Source organism: Macadamia integrifolia, chromosome 8 (assembly GCF_013358625.1).
Source record: "Macadamia integrifolia cultivar HAES 741 chromosome 8, SCU_Mint_v3, whole genome shotgun sequence".
Taxonomy (NCBI): domain Eukaryota; kingdom Viridiplantae; phylum Streptophyta; class Magnoliopsida; order Proteales; family Proteaceae; genus Macadamia; species Macadamia integrifolia.
This window is the reverse complement of record NC_056564.1, coordinates 29,268,079-29,290,570: the sequence shown is the minus strand read 5'-3', so window position 1 is coordinate 29,290,570 and position 22,492 is coordinate 29,268,079. Positions and strand designations below refer to the sequence as shown.

The 22,492-nt window shown below is 38.9% G+C and overlaps 1 protein-coding gene across 1 annotated transcript in view; it reads right to left on the bottom strand.

Annotated features, from left to right (window-relative positions):
* Nucleotides 1-1,043: 1,043 nt before the first annotated feature.
* The window catches only part of LOC122086520 (tRNA ligase 1), a 51,244-nt gene continuing 29,795 nt past the window's right edge, over nucleotides 1,044-22,492 (bottom strand). Inside the window, exons 13-21 of the mRNA XM_042655392.1 lie at nucleotides 18,746-18,843; nucleotides 18,569-18,629; nucleotides 16,577-16,653; nucleotides 16,400-16,471; nucleotides 16,223-16,299; nucleotides 12,488-12,568; nucleotides 3,522-3,624; nucleotides 3,122-3,280; nucleotides 1,044-1,746 (exon numbers count right to left, since the gene is read on the bottom strand). Of these exons, the coding sequence (XP_042511326.1) occupies nucleotides 1,357-1,746; nucleotides 3,122-3,280; nucleotides 3,522-3,624; nucleotides 12,488-12,568; nucleotides 16,223-16,299; nucleotides 16,400-16,471; nucleotides 16,577-16,653; nucleotides 18,569-18,629; nucleotides 18,746-18,843 (1,118 nt within the window). The 3' untranslated portion in view covers nucleotides 1,044-1,356. The remainder of the gene's footprint in view (nucleotides 1,747-3,121; nucleotides 3,281-3,521; nucleotides 3,625-12,487; nucleotides 12,569-16,222; nucleotides 16,300-16,399; nucleotides 16,472-16,576; nucleotides 16,654-18,568; nucleotides 18,630-18,745; nucleotides 18,844-22,492) is intronic.

Below are 22,492 nucleotides of genomic sequence, written 5' to 3'. Positions count from 1 at the left end.
CCCCCCCCCCAAAAAAAAAGGAGAAAAAAAAAGAGTGGATTTGCTTCTATTTGTTATTCATTTCAGTTGGCACCAAGTCCAAAAGCATTAAAATTTCAAAAACTGGTAGTAAACTTCATTCCAATTCTTCAAACTATGAGCATGAGAGCTACTAGTATAACCAACTAGTTGTGGCATTCCTTCAAAAAGGATTGACAACATACACAAGGCGTACAATTGATTAGGACATTGCATGCAAAATTTAGAGACAATCTTGGTCCACAATTGGCATAGTCCTGCAACAAAACTTTCAGAGTGGAAGAAAAATGGTGTGGCCACCTTTTATGTTTGCGTGATTCTTGTTTACAGCAGAGTGGTAATCTGCTAAATTTGTAAGTTGTAATCTTCCTTTGATTACCCCTTTATTCTATTCCCAAAAGTTTTGAAAATTAAAAAAGAAAATATGAAATAATAACCCTACCACTCTATGAAAGAAAACACCTAGATTGGTGCAGGAACTACGCTGCCACGAGCTGCAATCTTACTCGCTTTTTAAATTGATATGTGAGGATTTGCTAATTTTGGTGCCCTTGATGGGATGATCGAGCAAATGAGCAGATAGGAATTCAATACCGGCTAGGTTCGTGCTCAAGAAGAAGATTAGAAGAAAAAGAACAGGCCGGAAAAATGTGTGAGACCTGAAGCTCAATTTACCCTTAAAAAAATATTTGCTTTAAAGAATGTTCTCTTCTCCTACTCAAGGGTCTAAATCTCAGCTGGAATCAATCAATATCTGCCTTGACCAATCCCCAATCTTATCCCAATACACTGGTTTGGTCTAAGGATAAAAACATAATAAAACTTTGATATTTTTTTATTAAAAAGCAGGGTAAATTTATCTGATCTAATCCAAGCCAAACCATTTGAGATCAGCATCGTCCTCGGTCAATCCCAAATCTTAGAACCTTGCCCCTAGCCTCCTACTAATCCATTTCCGTAACCATTCTTCTTTAATTTTCACCAAGGTTCCATTTGTTTCCATGTAAAAAGCAGGAAAAAGAAAATTTCTGTAAAAATAAGATTTTTCATCATTTATTTTATTGTAGAAAAAAAAATTACAAAAATAGAAATATTTAACGTGGAACAAAAATTTTACAAACAGGGTCTATATGACGCAAATGTACACAAACTCAGCAGAACTGCTCAAATTCCCATAAAAGACTTTTTCACTTCTCCATGGCAGCCAAAACCTTTTCACTTACCTCGTATCCTCAAAACCCAAAGGAGAAAGTAACAATGCCATTACAATGATGCTACTGATCCTGGAGGGCACCATACGAACCATCCAAGATTATGTAGTAAAAACTTTAAAGCAACTTAATAAAAATCCAAAGACCCTGAGATGGTAACAGGTGGGTCAATCTCTATGCGAGTTGCTTTCCCCTCTGAAAGTAGCTGTGGTAGTGTGTTGGCTTCCTTGGCTGCAAGTCCTCCAGTCCATATGGTAACGTGGGGCCACTGGTTTCTTGAAGTTATTTTATCACCATCAACAGAACCAGGGAGGGCTTCCAGGGCAGCCAAGCTATCAGAGAAGAGCAATGCAGTCATATCTACAGGTACCTTCTTCTGGAGGTACATACCATAACTAGCAACAGCAGCGACGCCATGGCTCCTCTTGTGAGCAAGAGTTACATGAGCCTTCTTTAGGGAGTTCTCCATATCTTTACCCTTGAGGAAAGCTTCAACCTTCGGATTCCTCACAGCTAACTGCTTGGAAATGTGAGAAAATAGTAAGAAAAAAAGTTCTACTACATTACACAAATTTAAAAGTTACAACCAGAATGAAGTTTTCTGTTCCTGTGTATTTTGATCTAATGCTGAGGCACCTTGATTGGTTCAGAAAAACCCTGGGCAAAGAGGAGGTTATTATGGTCCCTACAGATGACCAAATACCACTGCATACGTGCAGTAAGCAATCAGAATGTTTCAGCAGCAGATGGAACCAACCAAATGACCAATGATGTACAAACATCACTATGTAAACATGGCTCCTCATTAGAGGTTCCTAAACTTCCCATCCACATATTTTCTGCATATATTCTCCAAACACCTAAGGAGTAATGCAGGACAGTTACTGAGAAATTATCCGGACAAAAATTTCTTCCAAAACCAGACCAGAAAAAGAATGCCCCAGCCAACCCAGCCTGGGTATCACCATTTTTCTATATATATATTTACTTGACCAGCACCATGTAATTCTAGTTGAGGATGAAAAGTCTAGAATAACCCAAGAATAATCACTCCAGCCCAGTTTTTGCATGGGCTGGGTTGGGGTTAAGGTTTCAGTACAACCCCCACATCCAGCCCAGCCCAGCCCGATCCCAACCTCACACACACAAGAAGCACATATTAATACATTACTGTTGTTATGTGCTGATGTACATTATTCTGGCCCCTAACAGCTTGAGCTTTTATGACGAGTGGTTGTATCTAGTAGCACAGCCAGGAGATCGTGTCGATCCCTAGTAAGTCTGAAGGGTTTGTATTATTTGTTGTTGTACCCCTACCCATTGATTGTGCCTCCTTTGGTGCCACAAGATGGTGTCACGTGCAGAGCCATGTGTGTGTGAGGGCCTGCATGTGCAGAGGGATGTTTTTATGTGTTAATGTATATGGCTGTGGCATTTATTTAACAAGCTCGAGCTTTTTCGTCAAGCAGTTGTAACAGTAAAAAATAGTGCCTAATATGTAATGAAAACTATATATAGTTTGTTCCAAAGGACCGAGAAGTTAAAGAAAATCAGTGTTGTGTCTGGCCTATACACTGTCAAAAATATGTCAGTATTCATGCCCATTCCAGACACTCATTTATAAGGGCATAGAGATCTCAAGTCTGCAAAGTACACATCCCAATCATTAATCTGTGCAGAGAGATCTCGAGTCAGAGAAGTTGGTACGCAGGCCCAGCTTTAGTAAGGCTGGCCAACATGGAAAGTGCCCATGCTGGGCTTCTTGGTGCCTTTTAAGCCAAAGCTAGAAAAAAAGTTCCGACAGTAACACTAGAAAATCTACAGAAACTAGGAATCAATATCAGTGGGGATTTTGGCCAACTTGGAAACTGAAAGAGAGTTAGACATCTTACATTGTTAAGAAGGCTCCTGATTTCTGTAACAGGTAAGGTGACAGCCGCAAAAACAATGTTTCCAAGCTTCCTCTTCTCAGTACTGGGCACTGAAAAATCACCCTTTGCACTGGTTCTTAGTTGCTCCAACACTTGTTTGACTGCATGATCAAAAGGGACCTGGAATGGCAAATCCATATAGATAAAGGATCAATAAGGGTCTGGCAGTCAACTCAGAATATCAAGCCATTTGACCCGCAAGTAAAATATCTTTTCTTTTTATTTATTATTTTTTTGGAGGGAGGGTGCTATATATATATATATATATTGAAATAGCCAATAACTGTTGGTAAACCCATCGTAGTAATCGAGCTTACAAAGAAAAATGGTGTAGATGAGCAACAAAAATGCATATACTAACCTGAATAGAATTGAGATACTCAGCATTTGCAAATAAAATCTCCCGTAATTTCTTTTCCCATATAGCCCACTCCTTTGCATATGATCCTTTGGAGGATTCCAATCTAAGGTAAAAAATTACAATACAAAGTGCAAAATGTCAATAAGAGGAGGATCATAAGGCCTTCAGTTGAAAACTTCAAGTCAAAACATCAGTACATCCATCATTTTCAGATACATCCATCGGTCACTGACTAAAAATCAAAATATTGGTTGTAGCCACATGTAATAACAAACTTGCATTTATAGATGGAAAGGGGTTTGGGATTAGCAAGTGTCAGTGTGAACCCCAACCTGCTCCTACTCTTAATTGTCACCAACCTTAACCTAACAGGATCTAGATTTGGTGTAGGAAAACAAGCCTCTTCATACTTTCCTGTTTATCTCTTGACAGAATTGTTACCAACCCAACCAAAATAAATTGCCAGATCAGATCCAATTTTTGTACAAAAATGTACCAGTCACCCAAAACCATGGAAACATAATCTGATAGATTGAAGCCCTCAACCTTGATGGCCCCCGTTCTCCATTAACTCCTCACAGATCCTTCAGGTATACAGTTTCAGCATAAGCACAATACATGCAACAACAACCATAACCTTATCCCAACTAAATGGGGTCGGCTACATGGATCCGATATGGTTTAAAATAGTAGTAGATATAAGAATAAAAGAAGTTCCAAGAAGAATCAAAAGGTGGTAAAATGAGGTAAACGAAGAAGTCACAGCAGTAGTCAAAGTGGCATCACAGGTTCATTCCCTAGTCCCTACAAGGGGTCGGCTACACAGGTCCTTGTCCTCCACATAACTCTAGCCGCAGTCATACTAGAAAAAAGCCCTACCATATTCATATATTTTCTTACCACTTCATCTATAGTCATTTTAGGCCTACCCCTACTTCTGAAGCCATCTAAATGCATATGGTCGCTCTTCATTACTGGGGTCTCCGTTGAATATGACCATACCACCTCAACCAGCTCTCATGGAGCTTATCCTGGATTGGTGCAACACCTAATCATTTCTAATATAATCAATCCTTACTTTATCTCTCTTGGTCTTGCCACACATCCCTCTCAGCATCCTCATCTCCACTACACCCAATTTATTCAAGTTACTCTTCTTGACTACCCAACACTCTGCCCCATATGTCATAGTTGGTCGTATTACTGTTTTGTAGAATTTTCCCTTGAGTTTAACAGGTATGCATTTGTCATATAGCACTTCCGACGCACCTATCCACTTCATCCATCTCACCTTAATTATATGGGAAACATCATCCTCTATGTCACCCTCTTTGCTAATGATTGACCCCATGTATTTAAAACAGTCACTCTACACTCTATGGTAGCTCCCTCTCTTCATGTTTCACCACTTTATCACCTCTCCTACTTTGACTAAAGAGGCATATCATATACTCTGTCTTCGTTTTTCTTATCATAAAACCTCTAGATCTCCATAGCTCCAGTTTAGTATTGGTCCCTTCCACTGTCTTATCTATCAAAACAATATCATCAACAAAAAGCCTACATCACGGTACCAGGTCTTGGATGTGCCTGGTTTGATCATCCTTAATAAGCACAACAAATAAGGGCTTAGAGCTGATCCTTGGTGTAACTTAATTGTAATTGAGAATTCACTACTTTGGCCCTCTGTCGTTTTGACACTTGTTACAACTCCCTTGTACATATCCTTAATTATATCCACATACTTAATTGAACCCCTTCTCTTCCCTAGGACATGCCAAATGAGCTCTCTAGGTACTCTGTCATATGCTTTCTCTAGGTCAATAAAAACCATATGGAGGTCCTTTTTGTGAGCTACAAACATGGTTTAAAGTATCGGTCCGTATCCTACCGTATCGATCAATACGTATCCGTATCGGCCCTTACCAATACGATACATGAAATTTTTAAAACCCTTTTGTATCGATACGTATCTTACGATACACACCGATACGTACCGATAGTCTATGAAAAATTCAAAATCGAAGTGAAATGTACGTTTCGGTATGTATCGGTACGTTTCGGTATGTATCGGTCATAGTTTTTAAGGCGCTGCTAAGGCGACGCCTTACTAGCGCCTTGGCACTGATGCGGTCTATAGATGGTAAGGCAGTGCTCCGCCTTACGTGAAGTGGCGCCTTATGGGTTTTTTTTTTTTAAAACACATTTTAAAATTACTTGATGAAGATTCCAAATTTATATTTTTTATTGGTAGGTGTATGATTTTATTAACACTTGAGATGTATTGGATCAACTTTACTCCACCAAAAATAACCAAAACAAACAAAACAAAAACACGATTCACAAACAAGGTTTGGATTTTGTCAAGAGTTTTAAGAAAGGGCTTTGAAAAGGAATCAAGGAACAATGAAGAACCACTTATCTAGGCGACCATTTTGTTCCGGCAGCAGTGAGCTTCATTCTTCATTGACAGGAGTAGAAATATAGTGGATGATCTTAGGGCTTAGGCACTCATTTTGGCATCATAGAGGTAAGTATAATAAATACTTGTATTTTTTGTCTTCTTTTCTTTATTTTTATAATTTTGCTTCATAATTATGTATTTATATTATATGTTAATATGTTATGATGATTGATGATTGATGAAGATGAACTTAGTTTATTCACTTTATTGATTTGTTTTCTTGATGAATATCTTACATTGGTATGAATATGAACCTTTAATATTTATTTAACATATGAGTAATAGGATTCAACAAGGATTTGAACCAAATAGATTAGTTTTATAAAAAAATTACACAAGAACGCTATAGTCAATAAGGCGACGTTTTATGCCCGCCTTATCACTAAGGCACTCCGAAAGACCCTCAAACGCCTCCGTCGCCTTACCGCCTTAAAAACTATGGTATCGGTACGTTTCAGTGTATCGACCGATACGTACCGATACGGTCATAAAATGGCCAAAATGGGTAATTTTTTAGAAAAACATAATTTTTTGAGGTATTTTTGTTCCAAAGTTGCTACCAACCATTTTTCTCTCTAACTAAAGTGGAAATCAAGGTTGGGAACAAGGATTTTACATTTATGGGACAACTACAAACCTTGGATTCTTAGTGCGATACTCTTAATTTACTATTTATGCATAATACATGTTATATATAACTTTTTTTAACTATTTTTTTATGCAAAAGTGTATAAAAAAGTGTTTCTTATCCATTTATGTGCGTATCTTTAGCGTATCTTAGCGTATCTCCGATACAATATGATACCTTCCGATACGTATCTTAATTTTGGTCGACCGATACGGCGACCGATACCGATACTTTAATCGTTGGCTATAAATACTTTCAAAAGCCTCCTTTGGAGATAAACTTCTGTCATGGATCTCCCTGGCATAAAAGCAAATTGGTTCTCCGTTACATCAGTTTCCTCTCTTAGATGGGCTTCAATAATCTTTTCCCATAGTTTCACGGTATATGACTCTCTAGTTATGGCAGTTCTGGATATCACCTTTGTTCTTATAAATTGGAATTACAATACTTCTCCTCCATTCATCCGACATTTTCTTTGTACTCAAAATTTTGTTAAACAACTTGGTTAGCCAAGATACTCCCAGTGCTCTTAGGCTCTTCCACACTTCAATTGGGATCTCATCCAGTCCTTGTGTTTTACCTATTTTCACCTTTCGTATAGCTTCTTTAACTTCGATTTTTCCAATTCCCTGTAGTTGTCTATGAGGTGTGTTGACTTAATGTTGTCTATTCCCCTCCACTTCTAGGTCCAACCTATTAGTCAAGATATTCCATTTAGTAGGTTGCAAAAATAATCACCCCATCTCTTCATAATGTCCTCATCTTGTATTAGTACTCTGCCATCCTCGCTTTTAATACATCTAACATGATCCAAATCTATGCTCATCCTTTCCCTTATTTTGGCTATTCTATATATCTCTTTTTCCCCTTCTCTTGTACTAAGGTTTTTATAAATGTCATCATATTTCTTTGCTCTTGCTTTCCCAACCGTCCTCCTAGCTTCATTTCTGGCTGTGTAATATCTTACTTTATCCTCTGTCTCGTTAGTCCTTTGCCAAGTCATAAAACAGTCTGTCTTAGTCTTAACCGCAGCCTGGACTTCATCACTCCACCACCAGGTCTCTCTGGGAGTTCGACACACACCCTTTGATATCCCTAGAATATCTTTAGCCACTTTCTTAATACAGGTCGTCACCTCAGTCCAGATCTCATTAGCATCTCCTCAAAGTCCCACAATGGTAAGGTTGTAAAGGCCTGTTCTAAGTTTCTAACAAGAGTTCTCTTAAATATACCAAAGGTAGACTGAAGATGGAAAAATCAGAATTAGTGGGGTAGTAAAGAGAAAGGTTATAGAGGGTAGGCCTCGGCAGTCGGCACAATGGTAAGGTTGCTCTATTGCAACCTGGTGGTCACGGGTTCGAACAAGGAAACAGACTCTCCGAAAAAAAATTGGGGGGTAAGGCAGTGTATATGTGCCCTTACCCAGACCTTGCAGTAGTGGGAGCCTTGTGCACTGGGTACACCCTTTTTTAGTAAAGCGAGAGGTTATAAGAATCAAGAGAGAATTGATGGGAAGATGAATTAGAACAAGAAAGATGATTTTGAGGGCTGCTGCATGCAGAAGACTGAATGCCCCTTTAAATCTAAGTCAGTCACATCTGATATTTAAGGAATCCAGTCCCCAACGATGACATGCACTCTGAAAATTTGTTATGGGAAAAACATAGAAATTGATTCAAAGAAAAGAAACAGATTATACGTTGGTGAAGGTCATGAATCACAAAACCATCATTGATCAAGCACTTTTTTTTGGGGGGGTGGTGTGGTGTTGAATAACAATTCATTACCAAAGAGAAGAAAAACCCCCCAAGAGATAAAAGGGGGGGGGGAGGAGAGTACAACTCTTAGAGATGGGGGGCATTCCTGATGATGGAGTTAGGCAGCTCCCAGGAGTTTACAATATGACAATTCCTAGGGGAGGGGTTACAAAGAGAGGAGATTCGAGAGATTTTTCCCTTGATATCAAAAGAGATGGAGCTCCAAATCTTATCCAAAGAGTGGGAATTGGAGGTCCATTTCCTATGTGATGGAGAACCCTTAGGGAAGAGGGGAAATCAGAGTAGAGAGGGGGAAAAAGGAGAATCACACTCAACACATTCATTCAATAATCAAACTCACTCTCTAAATCTTCAATCGATTACAACCAATATATAGGAAAATAGGAACATGAAATTAGAAACTTGACTAAAATGGAAACTAGCCTAAACTAGGAAACAACTATAAAAAGGAAACCAAAGCAAGGAAATAAATCCTACTCCTACGTTCAAGTCTGGAAAATAAAAGCATGATATAATACTAAGTAAACTACTAATTTTATTTCCAACCCTTGTTGGACCAAAACCCTGGGCTGGACCGGTTCTTCTTGGCTCTAGGCTTCCAAAGCCAGTCATGCTGGTCCAACCAAGAAAGGGCAGCAGTATCTGCATCACTATGGTTTCTCTCCATCCAAATCTGATTGATGGTGGCGTAGAAGCCAAGTTTTCCCACTAGATCACAAATTGTTTTTCCCTGAAAAATCATGTGAATCCAAATCCATTCCCTATGAAAAGGAAGGATAGCTCTGTTTGTTGGCCAACATTTGGCGAGGACCCATTTCCATATGGAGTTGGAGACAGGGCAGGCGAAGAAGAGGTGCTCAATGTCTTCCAGCTCATTACCACAAAGTATGCACAAAGGGTCAACCTAGATGCCTTTGAGAATGAGCATAGAGTTCGTGGGCAAGGAGTTAGTGAAGACTCTCCAGACCGTGAAGCTCTGGCGGGGGATGTGATGAGGGAACCATATGAGTCTGTGCTAAGGAGACTGGCCCATGCAACCTAACAAAGTCCCAAGCAACCTTGGAAGAGAAGAGCTTGAGGCAACCGGCAGCCTAAGAATGGTATCTTGCTTATGTCTTTGAGGGCAGGAAGCTCCATATGTCCTCATGCTAGGGCATGGATTGTCTTGGGGGGGACCGGTTGCTTGAAGAGATGATGTCAGACACTAGAGCAAGCTTGGGTAAACCCGAGTTGTATATACTTCTGGCACTGATAGTATGGAATAGAATGCCTTTAGGGTGCCAAGAGTCAAGCAATAGGAGAGTGCTAGTTCCATCTCTAATTTGGGAGGAGATGGCTGGAGAGATAGTATGTCTGATTCCCAAGATTTTTCTCCAAACCCAAGAGGCATCAATAGGAACTTTGACCGTCCAAAAGGAGTCCGACTTGAGAAGGCTTGAATAGATCCAGTCCACCCATATACTCTTCTGTTTGGAAACAATTTTTCAAAACAACTTGATAATTCCAGCAAGATTGACATCTTTGATCCTTCTCAACCCTAAGCCTCCTTCAGATTTGGGGAGACAAATAGCATCCCAACTGATGGGGTGAAGGAATCGGGTGCACTCAGATCCTTTCCAAAGAAAGCCCGCAAAAATGGATTCAAGCTTGGAGATAATGGATTCCGGGAGGCCATATATACCGGACCAATAAATGTACGAATCCTACAACACAGATCTGATGAGCACAAGCCTGCCAGCGAAAGACAATAGCTTTCCTTTCCATAGGTGAAGGCGCTTCCTGATGAGGTCAAGCATAGGAGTACAATGATGAGCAGTGATCTTGGACGGAATGAGAGGGAGTCCATGATACTTCACAGGGAGCCTTCCCAAAGTAAATCTAGTTTGGAGGACCAGAGATGTTTTGACCAAATTAGAAACCCCAACGAAGAATAAGAGGGACTTGGTCGGATTGATTCGAAGACCAGAGAAAGCTGCGAACTGGTTTAGGCAATCCATGATGTTCTGAAGAGAGGAAGAGTCAGCTTTGGAGAATATCTTCATGTCATCTACGAAAGCAAGGTGCGTGAGCTTCATGGCTTTACACTTGGGTATAGAAAAAATGAGATTCTGATCCATGGCCACTTGCAGACTTCAGGAGAGGACTTCTTTGGCTAAGCAGAAGATGTAAGGAGATAGGGGGCATCCCTGTCAGATTCCCACAGAGGAGGAGAAGAATTCCGCTGGGGTACCATTCACCAGAACCGAGAACTAAGGGAAGACAGTGCAGTGGTGAATCCAGTTGTGGAAGGTTGGAGAGAATCCCATACTGTTAAGGACCGAGATAATATAATCCCATTTGAGAGAATCAAAAGCCTTGTGGATATCTATTTTCATGAGGGCGGCTGGAGAGTGCGATTTTCTTTCAAATCCTCTAACAATTTCATGGCACAGAATAATGTTGTCCCCTATGCTCCTCCTTGGGATAAAGGCCGAGTGATTGTTACTAACCAAGGAGTCAAGCACCTGCTTGATTCTGTTTGCAAGGATCTTGGCAATAAATTTGTAAAGAAGATTGCATAAAGAGATAGGCCTGAAATGACGATCAAGCACTCAGTTGCCCATCTCGCCTGACTTCGCATAAAGACAACTTCACATCCCCATAGTTCTCTGACTAGGAGAAACCATTAAGGATATCAAAGTGACCACACATAAATATACATGCTTATACACAAAACAGAAGTTGCGCATCCTATGAGCACAGGGTCACTCAAGACAAAGAATTTTGGAAAAAAGAAAAATAGCCATCCAAGGATAAGGTAGGGATGCTGATCACCATCAACTTTGGGATTAGAGGAACAACAATGAGTGGGTAAGGGTGGTTGTTAGAGCTTTGGTTAAATGAGCTGCTATGTAGGAAGGTTAACTACTTGGTGGGCCAAAATGCAGTGAGTTGGTTTGTACGTGGGATGATGCAGGACATGACCAGAGGAGGTCGACTGCACAGTAGGGGCCAAGGGGCCCATACCGGAAGGCAGGTTCAGCGCTTCAACTAGGGAAAAGCATTGGCTTTTTTAAGTTTCAATGCTTGATATAGTTATAATTTCTAATTTCTACCAACTCAATACTAGGTATCTTGAGTACCAAAGAATAAAAAGAAGTAATAACTATTTTGATAATTGAGTCCACGTTGAGTCAGTTCAATTCTGCTTTATTTTATATTTGAGTAGGATTTGGTTCAGTTGATGCAGTTTTAGTAGAAGAGTACTTTGCCTCCATTCTAACTGGTCCCAATTGATTTATGATCACTAGGATTTGGTTCAGTTGAACAAGTATTCGCTTCTCTCTCAAAAATGTGCATAGTGGTCTAATATTTATTGAATGATTACAAGGATAATTTCATCAAAGAACAAAAATGGGATGGAGAGGAATACAAATAATAGCCGATCAAAGACGTGAACTGAACAACAACAGAACACAAAAACTAAGGTATCCAAGTTCCAATCCACAAGTAAGCTCAAGGGCCCTGCCTCTGGCTGGGGAATCAGCTTACACAACATTGCTGCAGCATATATGAAATGAACATAGTAAAAATTGGTGCAGCTCACAGTACAAAATTCACATGGAAGTGCATATCATGTTGTCTATATGTCAAATTGTCAAGTTCAATACTCAGTAATTGACTTTCTTTAGAGGACAATACATTAGATTTTTATATCATCAAATGGTTTATCTTCTTTGTTTCATGCTATAACTAGGCTGGTGAACAATGTCAGCAGGTGTGTGTTTCTTGTTCTACATTTATTTGTGTCACTTGCATCTTGATCAAGAAATTATTCATTTTTCGCCCATTCCTCGAAATAAATTTTTATGAATCTTGTTGTGGAAGTTATTTTAATGCATCGCATTTTCAATGAAGTGAATGTGAAGCACCTAGAGCAAAGAAGTTATACCAGGCATAGTGAATTGCATTCATATGTGTTGCTTATCAACATGAAACATTTCAATAAACTGTAGCCCATCAGATAACAGCATATCATAGACAACAAAAGCCTCCAGAGAAACCATTCATTTGTATTGTAAAGAGGAAAACAAACTGGCTAGCATCAGTCATTTACCTTCCGTGCCTTTTGTTATGAAGCCCAAATAGACTTAATCCTTCCTCCAATATAGATTTAACAGGATCAGGTAAAGGGCTCCTGCTGACATAAAAGTCAATAATTTGTTACAAAATACAAACAGGGAGAGCTAATGCTATGTTGAGAAGAGCCTATAGGACTAAATGGGAAAAGGCAAGGAAAATACTTATGGAGAAAATTAGAATTCAACAGGTGCATTTTTGGTAAACTAACAATGGAATGCATGAAGTTCAAGTCCCAATAATGCATCATCTCAAAAGCAAGAGCTAAGCAGTAAGAATACAACTTCCAAGTGTTGAACCATCATACTGGATGGCTTTGTAAACCACAACCAGTAGATGGTTGTTGAAAATACACGAATAAAGTCCATCCATGGCCTAAAGGTGTTTGTCAATTAAATTTATGCAGAAATTTCCTGAACATCCCAAAATTGATATCTGCAATGCTGATTTGCAGAAAGACAATGAATCTCCTCTGCTCGAATCCCCCTTTTTCTTTGAGAAGAAAAAAGAATCTGTCTTATAACATTTGAGTATACATGATTTCATGATTTTAGCAGGAATGTGGACCAGTTAATGATCTAATGCAATTCAGTTACCTTTTACATGGAGATTCGGCTTGGAATAGAAATCTCGAAGAACAGGAGAAGAATAACCTAATATACATAGTGATACAGAGAAAGAGGTACCGAGAGGATGATCCCAATGATCAGGGGGAAAAACAGTGCACCTTATGTCTATAAACTGAAACTCTTCTAGAATTGTAGGCCATGAGAACATCATTCAATGCACACATGTCAATCACCCAGCATTCTGAGCAAACCTTGACCTCACCGATTCTCTGATGATTCCCTCCCCAAAACCACCAAAGGGAAAAGAAGAAATGAATTTTAGGAGTTGCGCAGATGTTGTAACTTGGAGGTCAATGTTGTAGTTGATTGCTAAATTCTCTAGAATATGGAGCAGTGCATGAAGAAATAAGGCTGAGATGATTGGTTGGTGATTTGACCATACACCAAACTCAGCGAAATCTTGCTGAAATTTCAAAAATTCCAGTGATTTCGACATGGTCGAGACGAATGCCACATGAATCAGGGATTCAACACTGTTTCAGTCGAAATTTAGTAATTTCCCTAGGATAGGTTACCTCCAATATGTATGTGAGGACAGGACAGCTGTGGAGGACTTCGAGTGTTTCTTCCAACAGATTATGATGTGGCCACCATTTGTCACATAGTCGGAGGAAAACTGGCATCAACACCATCGATCCATGAGTGGGCTCGATCCTCCAGGCCAAGGTTTGTGGTATTAGCCATTAGGATGGCCTCAAGGGGTCCACTTTCTAATCATGTAATACCACACATTATTGTATTATTGGGACGTGGGTCTCTATGAATCTATGTTACATGCGCATAATTTACTTTTTTTACTTGCCTTTTCTGTCTTCGAGTACTAAAACAATGTGTAGAATAGCCAATATTACAAAAGTTATACAAATACGATAGGGTTCGGCATACACTGCTTACCCAGGGTGCAAAAATTCAAACCACTTGTGTGACATTTCTTGCAATGTGAAGATTTACATATGTTTTATAAGGTTAAAATAAGGTTTCCCTGAAATATTGGAGCTTAATATGGTCGTTCCCCACCCCCCCCCCAGCGGAAAAATGGCCAACCAAAACATACTAGCAAAAAATGCACTGTTTCGAAGAAATTTGTCCTTATATGTAGATTTCGGTCATTTCAGTCAAGTCAAAAAAGAGACCGGAATCCGAGTTTCTGAACTATGTTGATGTGCATTGCTATTGTGGAAAGTTCAGTATATCTCTCTACCTAAAACAGAAAACTGATGATGACTACAACAACAAACTTCATTTTAATACAAGTAGCTTTAATAATTAATCACAAATTTGAAATATATCAGAGCTAATTAATCAAAGTAGCTTTAATACAAGAAACATGAAAGAATAAAAAATATATATATATATATATATATAAAGCAAAATAATACCAAAGAAGAAAGATTAGGTATTATAAATGCTAGGATACCACCGATGTTATTTACCTTGGTTCTTTATTTCATTTTGTAAATCTACAGATTATCAATGGGTAACATATATGGGAATTCCTTTGCAGGGAAATCCTATTGTGATTCAGTGGAAAAATAGCTTTTGGTGCTACCATCTCCCATATCTGGTTTGAGTGTAACCTTAGGAGGTGGACCTCCAAGTCTAGATCCTTTCAGCAGATTTGGAACTCCATTTTCTTGAAGTCAAATCTAAGATTTCTGGTCTCTAGGACAATTTGTTAACTCCCCTAGAAATAGGCTTATTGTAAATTCCTGTGGCCTCTGTCTCCCCTTATGGGCTAGGTTCTGCTTTTTGTATATTCATGCCTCTTCATTGGTACTGAATTTTTTATTCACCAAATATTAAAGCTGAGAGCTTAGCCTGAGAAAAATTTCAGTTAAATGATTTCATCATCGAATAGAGCTGATTGGAGGGTAAGGATCAATGTAGCCGACCTCATTTAGTTGGGATAGGGGTGAGTTGTTGCCGTTGACTTGACATCAAATCGGACTGGTCTGTCTTTAACTCTTTGTAACTTAAGGAACTGGATCACTGTTAGATCCATGGAATATGATAGGCCCACCAATAGAGATGCTGCCTCAAAAGCGGAAGCTGCAGCAAGATACTGAAGGATGGAAAGCAAGGAGCACAGCCTTACATGTCTAGTGATAAAAACACTGCCTGCCTATTCCATCAGTTTCAGATTCAGGTTTTGCCTCTATTCTTTGTGAAGCTTATAGTCTGGCACCCTCCAAAATCTTGGGGCAAGTGAGAGTTGGTTCATATTCTTTTTGCAGTATTTACATACTTAGGTAAGTTTCACTATCATCTTTGCCAGAGGAAGGTATCACCAACATGAGCAAACAAGTACAAATATTTTGTGGTTCTATTTTCTGTTCCATGTTTTCTCCGTACAGCTAGAGTACTAAACTTGTGTACTGGTATAACCAGGCCAAATCTGAAACTGGTAACCAGTGAACATCCCACAGCTTGAACTAGCAATTGCAACTAACATCACTAACCCATAAAACAATGAGGAGGTGATAGTTCAACCCCAACAATATCTTTTAATGCTTATAAGCACAACAAGATGGTACAAAAGAGTGCCAGCTCTTTAAAAGGAACAAGCTCTAATGGTTTTCTAGATGTGGTGAATGAAAAAGGTCCGTAACCTGGTGTGAGTCCCACTTTTGCAGGGCCTGGTGGTGGATTGGGGCCAGTCTCTTAACCTTCCGCATTTTTTGCACAAGTGGCTGCCTGTGGACTTGAACCCACATATTCAGTGCGGGCAGCCCATGATTTTACCATCATAACAAGCAATTGTTGCCACAGTCCCTACTGTGGTGGAATGAATAACCGAATGGAATCAACCACTACTTTTGTTTGGATATCAAAGGACCAAAATAAATATAACGCTAGGGAGGAAGAAGGTGCCAGAATTACTGCAACATAATATTTTTACCATTGACATTTAACTATATGTATGTGTTTTTTGGTTCCCTCACCTATGGAGGCATTATTTCTTTTCTTCCAGTCAATAATAAAGGAGCTAGGTCACTGCAGATATATGAAGCATGGAAACAAGTAGTCTATGAAACAGCTTAAGTGTCTTACATCAAAAGGACAGAAAATATTAGTATACTAACCTATCAGTCTTGAGTAATGGCATCTTGACAAGTGTGCCAAAACGTTCAATCAATTCACTCTCAAATTCTTGACGATCCTGGAAAGAAAAGAAAATGGGATAGATGAAGATATGCATGTGCAGGTGTGTGTGTGTGTGTGTGTGTATAAATTGCAAATTGCAACATGATGTAACATGCCTTGCCCTCGTAAAGGTTGTAGAACATTAACATGACATAGCCAGCATTTGGAGACGCTTTGTCAAGGTTTCCCTTTAAAATTGGACAGCAGGAAAAACATATTATTAGAAATTGGATTAATCATATTTGAGGGTTGACTAATTTTCAGCACAACTTAGGCAAGAGAACTGCAAATACCGGGTGATTGACTCTTTGCAGTACACGAAACGTGAAAACTGCTAATGCATCAAGAGAAAATGGATTTGAATGTGTGCCTGCACATTAAAGAGGTATTATAAAGGATCAGCACTACAATGTATGCAACACAATGGAAACAAGGAACAAACTGGCATCCACACTACATGAGACAAGTAGGTATTAGGAGCAAGTATGAATAAAAATCAGAAGTCTCTCCCTCCCTTTCATGCTACAATAGGTAAAAGGGACAGAGTATAGCAAGTCATCCTCATAGTATTCATGGATCAGACCGGCCCGGTGGGCACTGAGCTGCCACCCACTCTCCGACCCACACTACTGGGCAAAGCTCCAGCCATTTGTTTGGACAAATAAAGAAGTCCAATAAGATAAGAAGCTTCAACTGAAGCATCCATGAATTACCAATTACCAAAAGTTTCCTTCCCCACCTGAATAAGTTTGCAGACCACATACAGATGACATGGATCTCATAAAAAATCCACTCACCTCCAGAATGGAGTTACTAGAAAAAAGACAAATTTTAGTGAGGTTATCACACAACGATAAATGCAAAGGTGCAAGCTTTCAAAAGCAACACATCCTTGAAGATGATTGATACGTATCTCATGAAATGTGAATGCTTGATAAAATTATCCTAAAAACAGTAGTCAGGATCGAGTGAACAAATGACTGTTCAAAATTCACTAATGGCCAGACAACACAAGCTCAAAGTACGAAGAAAATTTTGATTCCACCCTGATCCTAAGTACCTATCTGAGTCAGTGAAAGCATCAAAATGAAATTATTATATGTAGGAATAAGTTCTTATTAGTTCCTAAGCTGCTTGATGATGGCACAGGCTTTGGGAATCAATTTCAAGATATTCAGTTCCAGGTTGATAAGTAATGATACTGCACCATCAAACACCATCATCGGGGGTACGATGTCTTGTATTCCGTCGCTATATATTTGTAGTGAATGTTCTTTCTCAGTAATTAATTTAAGCAAGGCGTGAGGACAAGCAGCTGTAACCCTATTCTCCACTGATAGGGAAGCAGATCTCATCTCACCATGAACGTAGGCAATGTTGCTGAACCATGTAAATCTTCGTGTTTGCATTGTGTGATTGTTTGTTTGCAATTTCCATTCTTTTCTGCGTCGTTTTAGCCTTTTAGGTTCTCATTTTTTCTACAATCACCACCAGTGCCATTATTAGCTACTCCCAACTATCTGACTCTGTAAGACTAATGCCGTTCCTTTTTCTGCTAAGCTCTATGTTTTCAAATCCATTTTCAATGCCGAAACCCACATTATTTTGAGCCTCCCTCACGCTCTAAGAGATTTCCTGTACCCAACCAATCCTGACCCCATGCCGTTGTTGATATAGAACATATAAATGTCATTCATCTTCTGATATTCACCATTATTCCAATATGATCATCTCAAACTTTGTTTAGTGTTTCCATTCATCTATTTCAACACCATTTAGAATTCTTTAGCAGATATTTTCATTTTTTTTTTTTTTTTCCTTCTTTGTGGTTTAACATTTTGCATGTGAAATTCTGCATATTTGATACCACCTCACATAGAAAATAATATACAGATCATGTGGATTAACAATCTCCCCATACATCATAGTGAGAAGGGTAATGCAGGACACCCTGCTTTGCAAGTTTGATCAAAACTTGAGTACAGAAACTTCTAAAAGTCTTTGAACCCATTATTTGTTTACAATGTGTTTCTCCTAAGAAGAGAAGGATGCATATTTTATCTTCCAGTTGGCCATATATTGAACTCCAAAAGCATCGAAAAGAAAAAATGTCTTACTTTAAGCATAAGACACGTACGCAAGTTGTGACAAGGAACTAACTTAGCTACACAAATTGATCAGCCAAAAAACTATATTCGTCTCTTTTGCCTTAATGCATTTATTTATTCATCCAAGAAAAAAAAATGCACAAAAGGAAGTGATATCCACAGGAACAGGGTGGTGACCTTCAGAATCAGGAACAACTGGAACAGCAGAGGCCCTCGTGCTTCGGCACATGTCCTCAATCTGCAGTATTGGAGGTGTTGGTCAAAAGAGAAGTTAAAGAAAAAGCAAAGGTTAATCATCACTTTGGTCCTCATCAAGACAAATATGAGGCAAATAAAAGAGAGGCAAAACATTACCTGCCTCCAGACTTCTTCATTTGGAGCGTTTTTGTCAGCAAGGGTTATAGCATACGGTTTTTTCCTGCGTTCTTCAGCAAGCTTTGGCCAATATCTTCCTGTTAATAGAAATGCATCATTAGTTTTGAACAGAGCTCTCAAACTCTGTGAGGCATGAAAAGAGGCATAAGCCTGAAAGCATCAAGTGTAAGCCTCAGAAGCATGTCCTAGTTAAAATAACTAAATTATTCAATTAATTTTATATATAAGAAAAAAATCAAAATTATGAAAATGGAAAAGAAATAATTTCAAAACAAAACACATCACACATTAAATTTTTACTTGATGAAATTTATAAATTAAAATACAAGTGAATTTGAGAAATTCAAATTAGAGAAAGAAAGAGAATACACTAAATCTTGATGCTACAATTTTCATAGTTTTGGATTGAGGTATGAAATACATGACACCCCTAACTTTCATGTTTTGAAGCATATACAGCATGTCACTTGAGACTTTTCCACAAGGTTTTTAGAAGTAAGCCTCATCTCCAGGAATGCTTCAGGACATTATGATGCAAACCTGGGATATAAAACCCTACATTTGGGTTGCTATGGGCCCACAAGATTAATAGAAAACTCAACTAGAAAGATAGTGGCAATTTCATAATTAAATGGAAGTTCAGAACCCTATTGGGAGGGTAAACAGTAATTAGGACAGGAGTAAATAGAGTTCAAAGAGAAGGGTGATTTTGAAATTTAAGGCAAGAAGGAGATAAAGTTTAAACAACTTAAGAGGGAGGAATATTTGTGCAAATAGTTAAGTGTTCTGCCCCTTTTTAGAAGTACAGAAGATATCGCTTCTTCTTGCACCTCTTGACAGTACATGAGCCTACAGAAACCTAACTCGAGGTCAAGCAGTGGAACTCTCTCAATACGTGACCAACCCAACTGAAAAATTAGAATTAAATACCGGACATCCAGGGCTATTAAGAACAACCAGCATTCACCTGATTAAACAGTCTAAAAAATAATAAAAACATTACTGAAACCAATTCTGTTGGTAGGTATAGATCTGAATTCAGTTGCAGACCTGTAACTTCCAGTAGGAAGGGACTTTGGGAATAAAATTCAAGGGCCTGAGTCGCCCTAGGGTGGACACCTAACGCCTAGAATCTTAGGTTAAAAGAGCAATTATCCAGGGAGTTCGTAGTCAATATATAGGGCTTCAAGAATCGCCCATGGCAAAACCAGGGAACAAAAACAGAATAAAAAAAGAAATAAAAGAAAGAACAAGAAGAGAAGGAGAATAAAGGGAAAGAAGAAGATAATAACAGATAACGAACAGACCCGAAGGAGGGATTCTGGAATCGACCAGAGAGAGGAGTAGAAGCCAGTAATCACGATTGGTAACCAGCAGGCAAACCCATTTTTCAAATTCAATTCAATCAAAATCTGCCCAACGATGGACTACATGCATCTATTTAAAGAGTTGTAAACAAGAAACCAAACCTATTCAAACTCTAAAATTGAAATAAAATTGAACTCAAACTCTACCTCTACTTGCTAACAACAATGACTCTTAACAAGATAAAAATAAAGAAAAAAAAATTATATATATACCTAATTATCCCTACGCCTAACTGCATCATATCACTAAAACCCACGGGTGTTGAATCTAATTATTAAGTCAAATCAATACTAAGAAATTCACGTCCAAATAAGGACTTGAGACCTCGCCAGGAATTGGGAAACCAATTATTACATTACTAGGGGAAGGCACATGTAAGTCACATCGTTGAACATGGAAGTTTAGTGTGGCCCCCAACTTTTTTTCATTTTCAAATGACTATGTTAGAAAGAGAGGCTGTGAAATTTAAATGCATAAATATTTATTAATTATTTAAATGTTGACACTGACTTCTATAATAGGGTAGATGAAGTATTAGTTCCAACAAATTAACATTAAATTTTCATAATTTTCATAGAAAAACTAGCACAAAATATTTTAAGACACAGCATAACTGGAAACATTAGTGAGAAAGCCTGTGGCACAATGGTTAAGTTGCACTACCGCAACATGCTGGTCAAGGTTCAAAACTTGGAAATAGCCTCTTCTACAAAGCAAGGGGTAAGGCTGCACACATTTTCCCCTCCCAGACCCTGTAGTAGCAGAAGCCTCGCGCCACTGGGTTGCTCTTTTTTCACAACTGGAAACATCAGAACTGTTGATACAAGAACCAAAGACGTTATTTTGGTTGGTCTTTTGACTGAAAGGCAGTCGAATCAAGTGCACCTAGTTGGTCGCTAAACCGTCTAAACTATTAACATAGAGCTTGAAAATCTGGGTCACAGTAAACCAAGGGAAGAGGAAGGATGTCAAACTCAGATGAGAAATGGTTGATAATACTCCCGTGTAGTGTTTTCAGTATTGATAGATGCTGTTGATGTAGATTCCCATCATGGCCTACAATACCACAGGAGGAAGAAGTAGCGGCCGAACCAGCCTTTGGGCTGAGTTTGACCCCTTTAATTTCCATGCTTTAGTAGTTGTTTACACTTTTAGAAAGCCCCTAGTAGCAGCTATTTTGTTTCTTAAATTAGAAGATAGAGGTAGTTTCTATTTTTGCATTAGTTTCTATCTTGCACTAGTTTCTAATTTGGGTTAAGCTTCTATTTTGTAATTTCAGACCTCAATATAAAGAGAGCCCCGCTGTAGACACAAATCAGAATTGAATTAATGAAGTCTGCTGCAGCTATTGCTTGCTCCCTCTCCTTAGTAAGGATGACAAACAGCTGGGATAGCTGTGGGTGAGATACCCAGGCTGAGATAGCCATTCCCACCACCCACATCTATCTTGCTCAATATCTTCTTTTCTTTTCTTTTCTAATTTCTGTTATTACATACTGTGAGGGGAGTATGTGTGGATTAAACTAAGCTTATTTGAAGAATTAACAAGGATCGAAGCTTGGGAAGAATCAGTTCAGCATCTCAATATTGACTGCAGGTTTTAGGGTTTCTAACTCAAATCGGCAGGGCCCTTTTCTCCTCTTCTGTCCAGAAGATTTGAAGACCCTTTAAAGGGTTCAAAGACCACCTCAAGGGGATCACTCGATTGGGGTTTCAGCCCCTGCTGCCCAGCCAAAACTGAACTGTAGGGTTTCTCCCTGTTCTGGCCGAAACCCAGATTTTTCTGGGAAAGTGTTAGCTGCTGTTGGGTTCTGTTGCTGAGTTGCCGCCTGCTGCTGTGAGTGATGTTTCTGAGTTGTTCCTGGATATTTCTGGACAGGTTTAGTCATTCTAGCTTCTCTGCCGAAGTTTTCCTTCTCTGATTCTATTTCTGGTTTCTGTGAAGACTGGTTTTGAGTGTTCAGAATTACTATGGTTTGGCCTATTTAAATACTGGGAGTTTGTTTACCTAGTGTGAACCTACTTCTACATTAGCTGTATTTGATGGTCATTCTTTTATTAAGTAGGGCCACTTAAGTCTAGAAGATTCCCTTACATATAAGGTAAGTTTACCAGCCCCACAAGCTCTCTTTTCCCCCCCTCCATTTCTCATCATCTTTCACCTACATAAACCCTAGATTTCTTTTGAGAAAGCAGCTTTCTTTGACCCTTGGGAAGATCCAAGGCAAAACTACTAAGAGAGATGTCATGACTGTATTGTTGATGTCAGCACCAATATATTAAAGGTGGTCCAATCTGGTAATTGAGAATTAGCTCTTGCAAATAGAAAGATTTTGAATCATGAGTGGTGACGTTTGG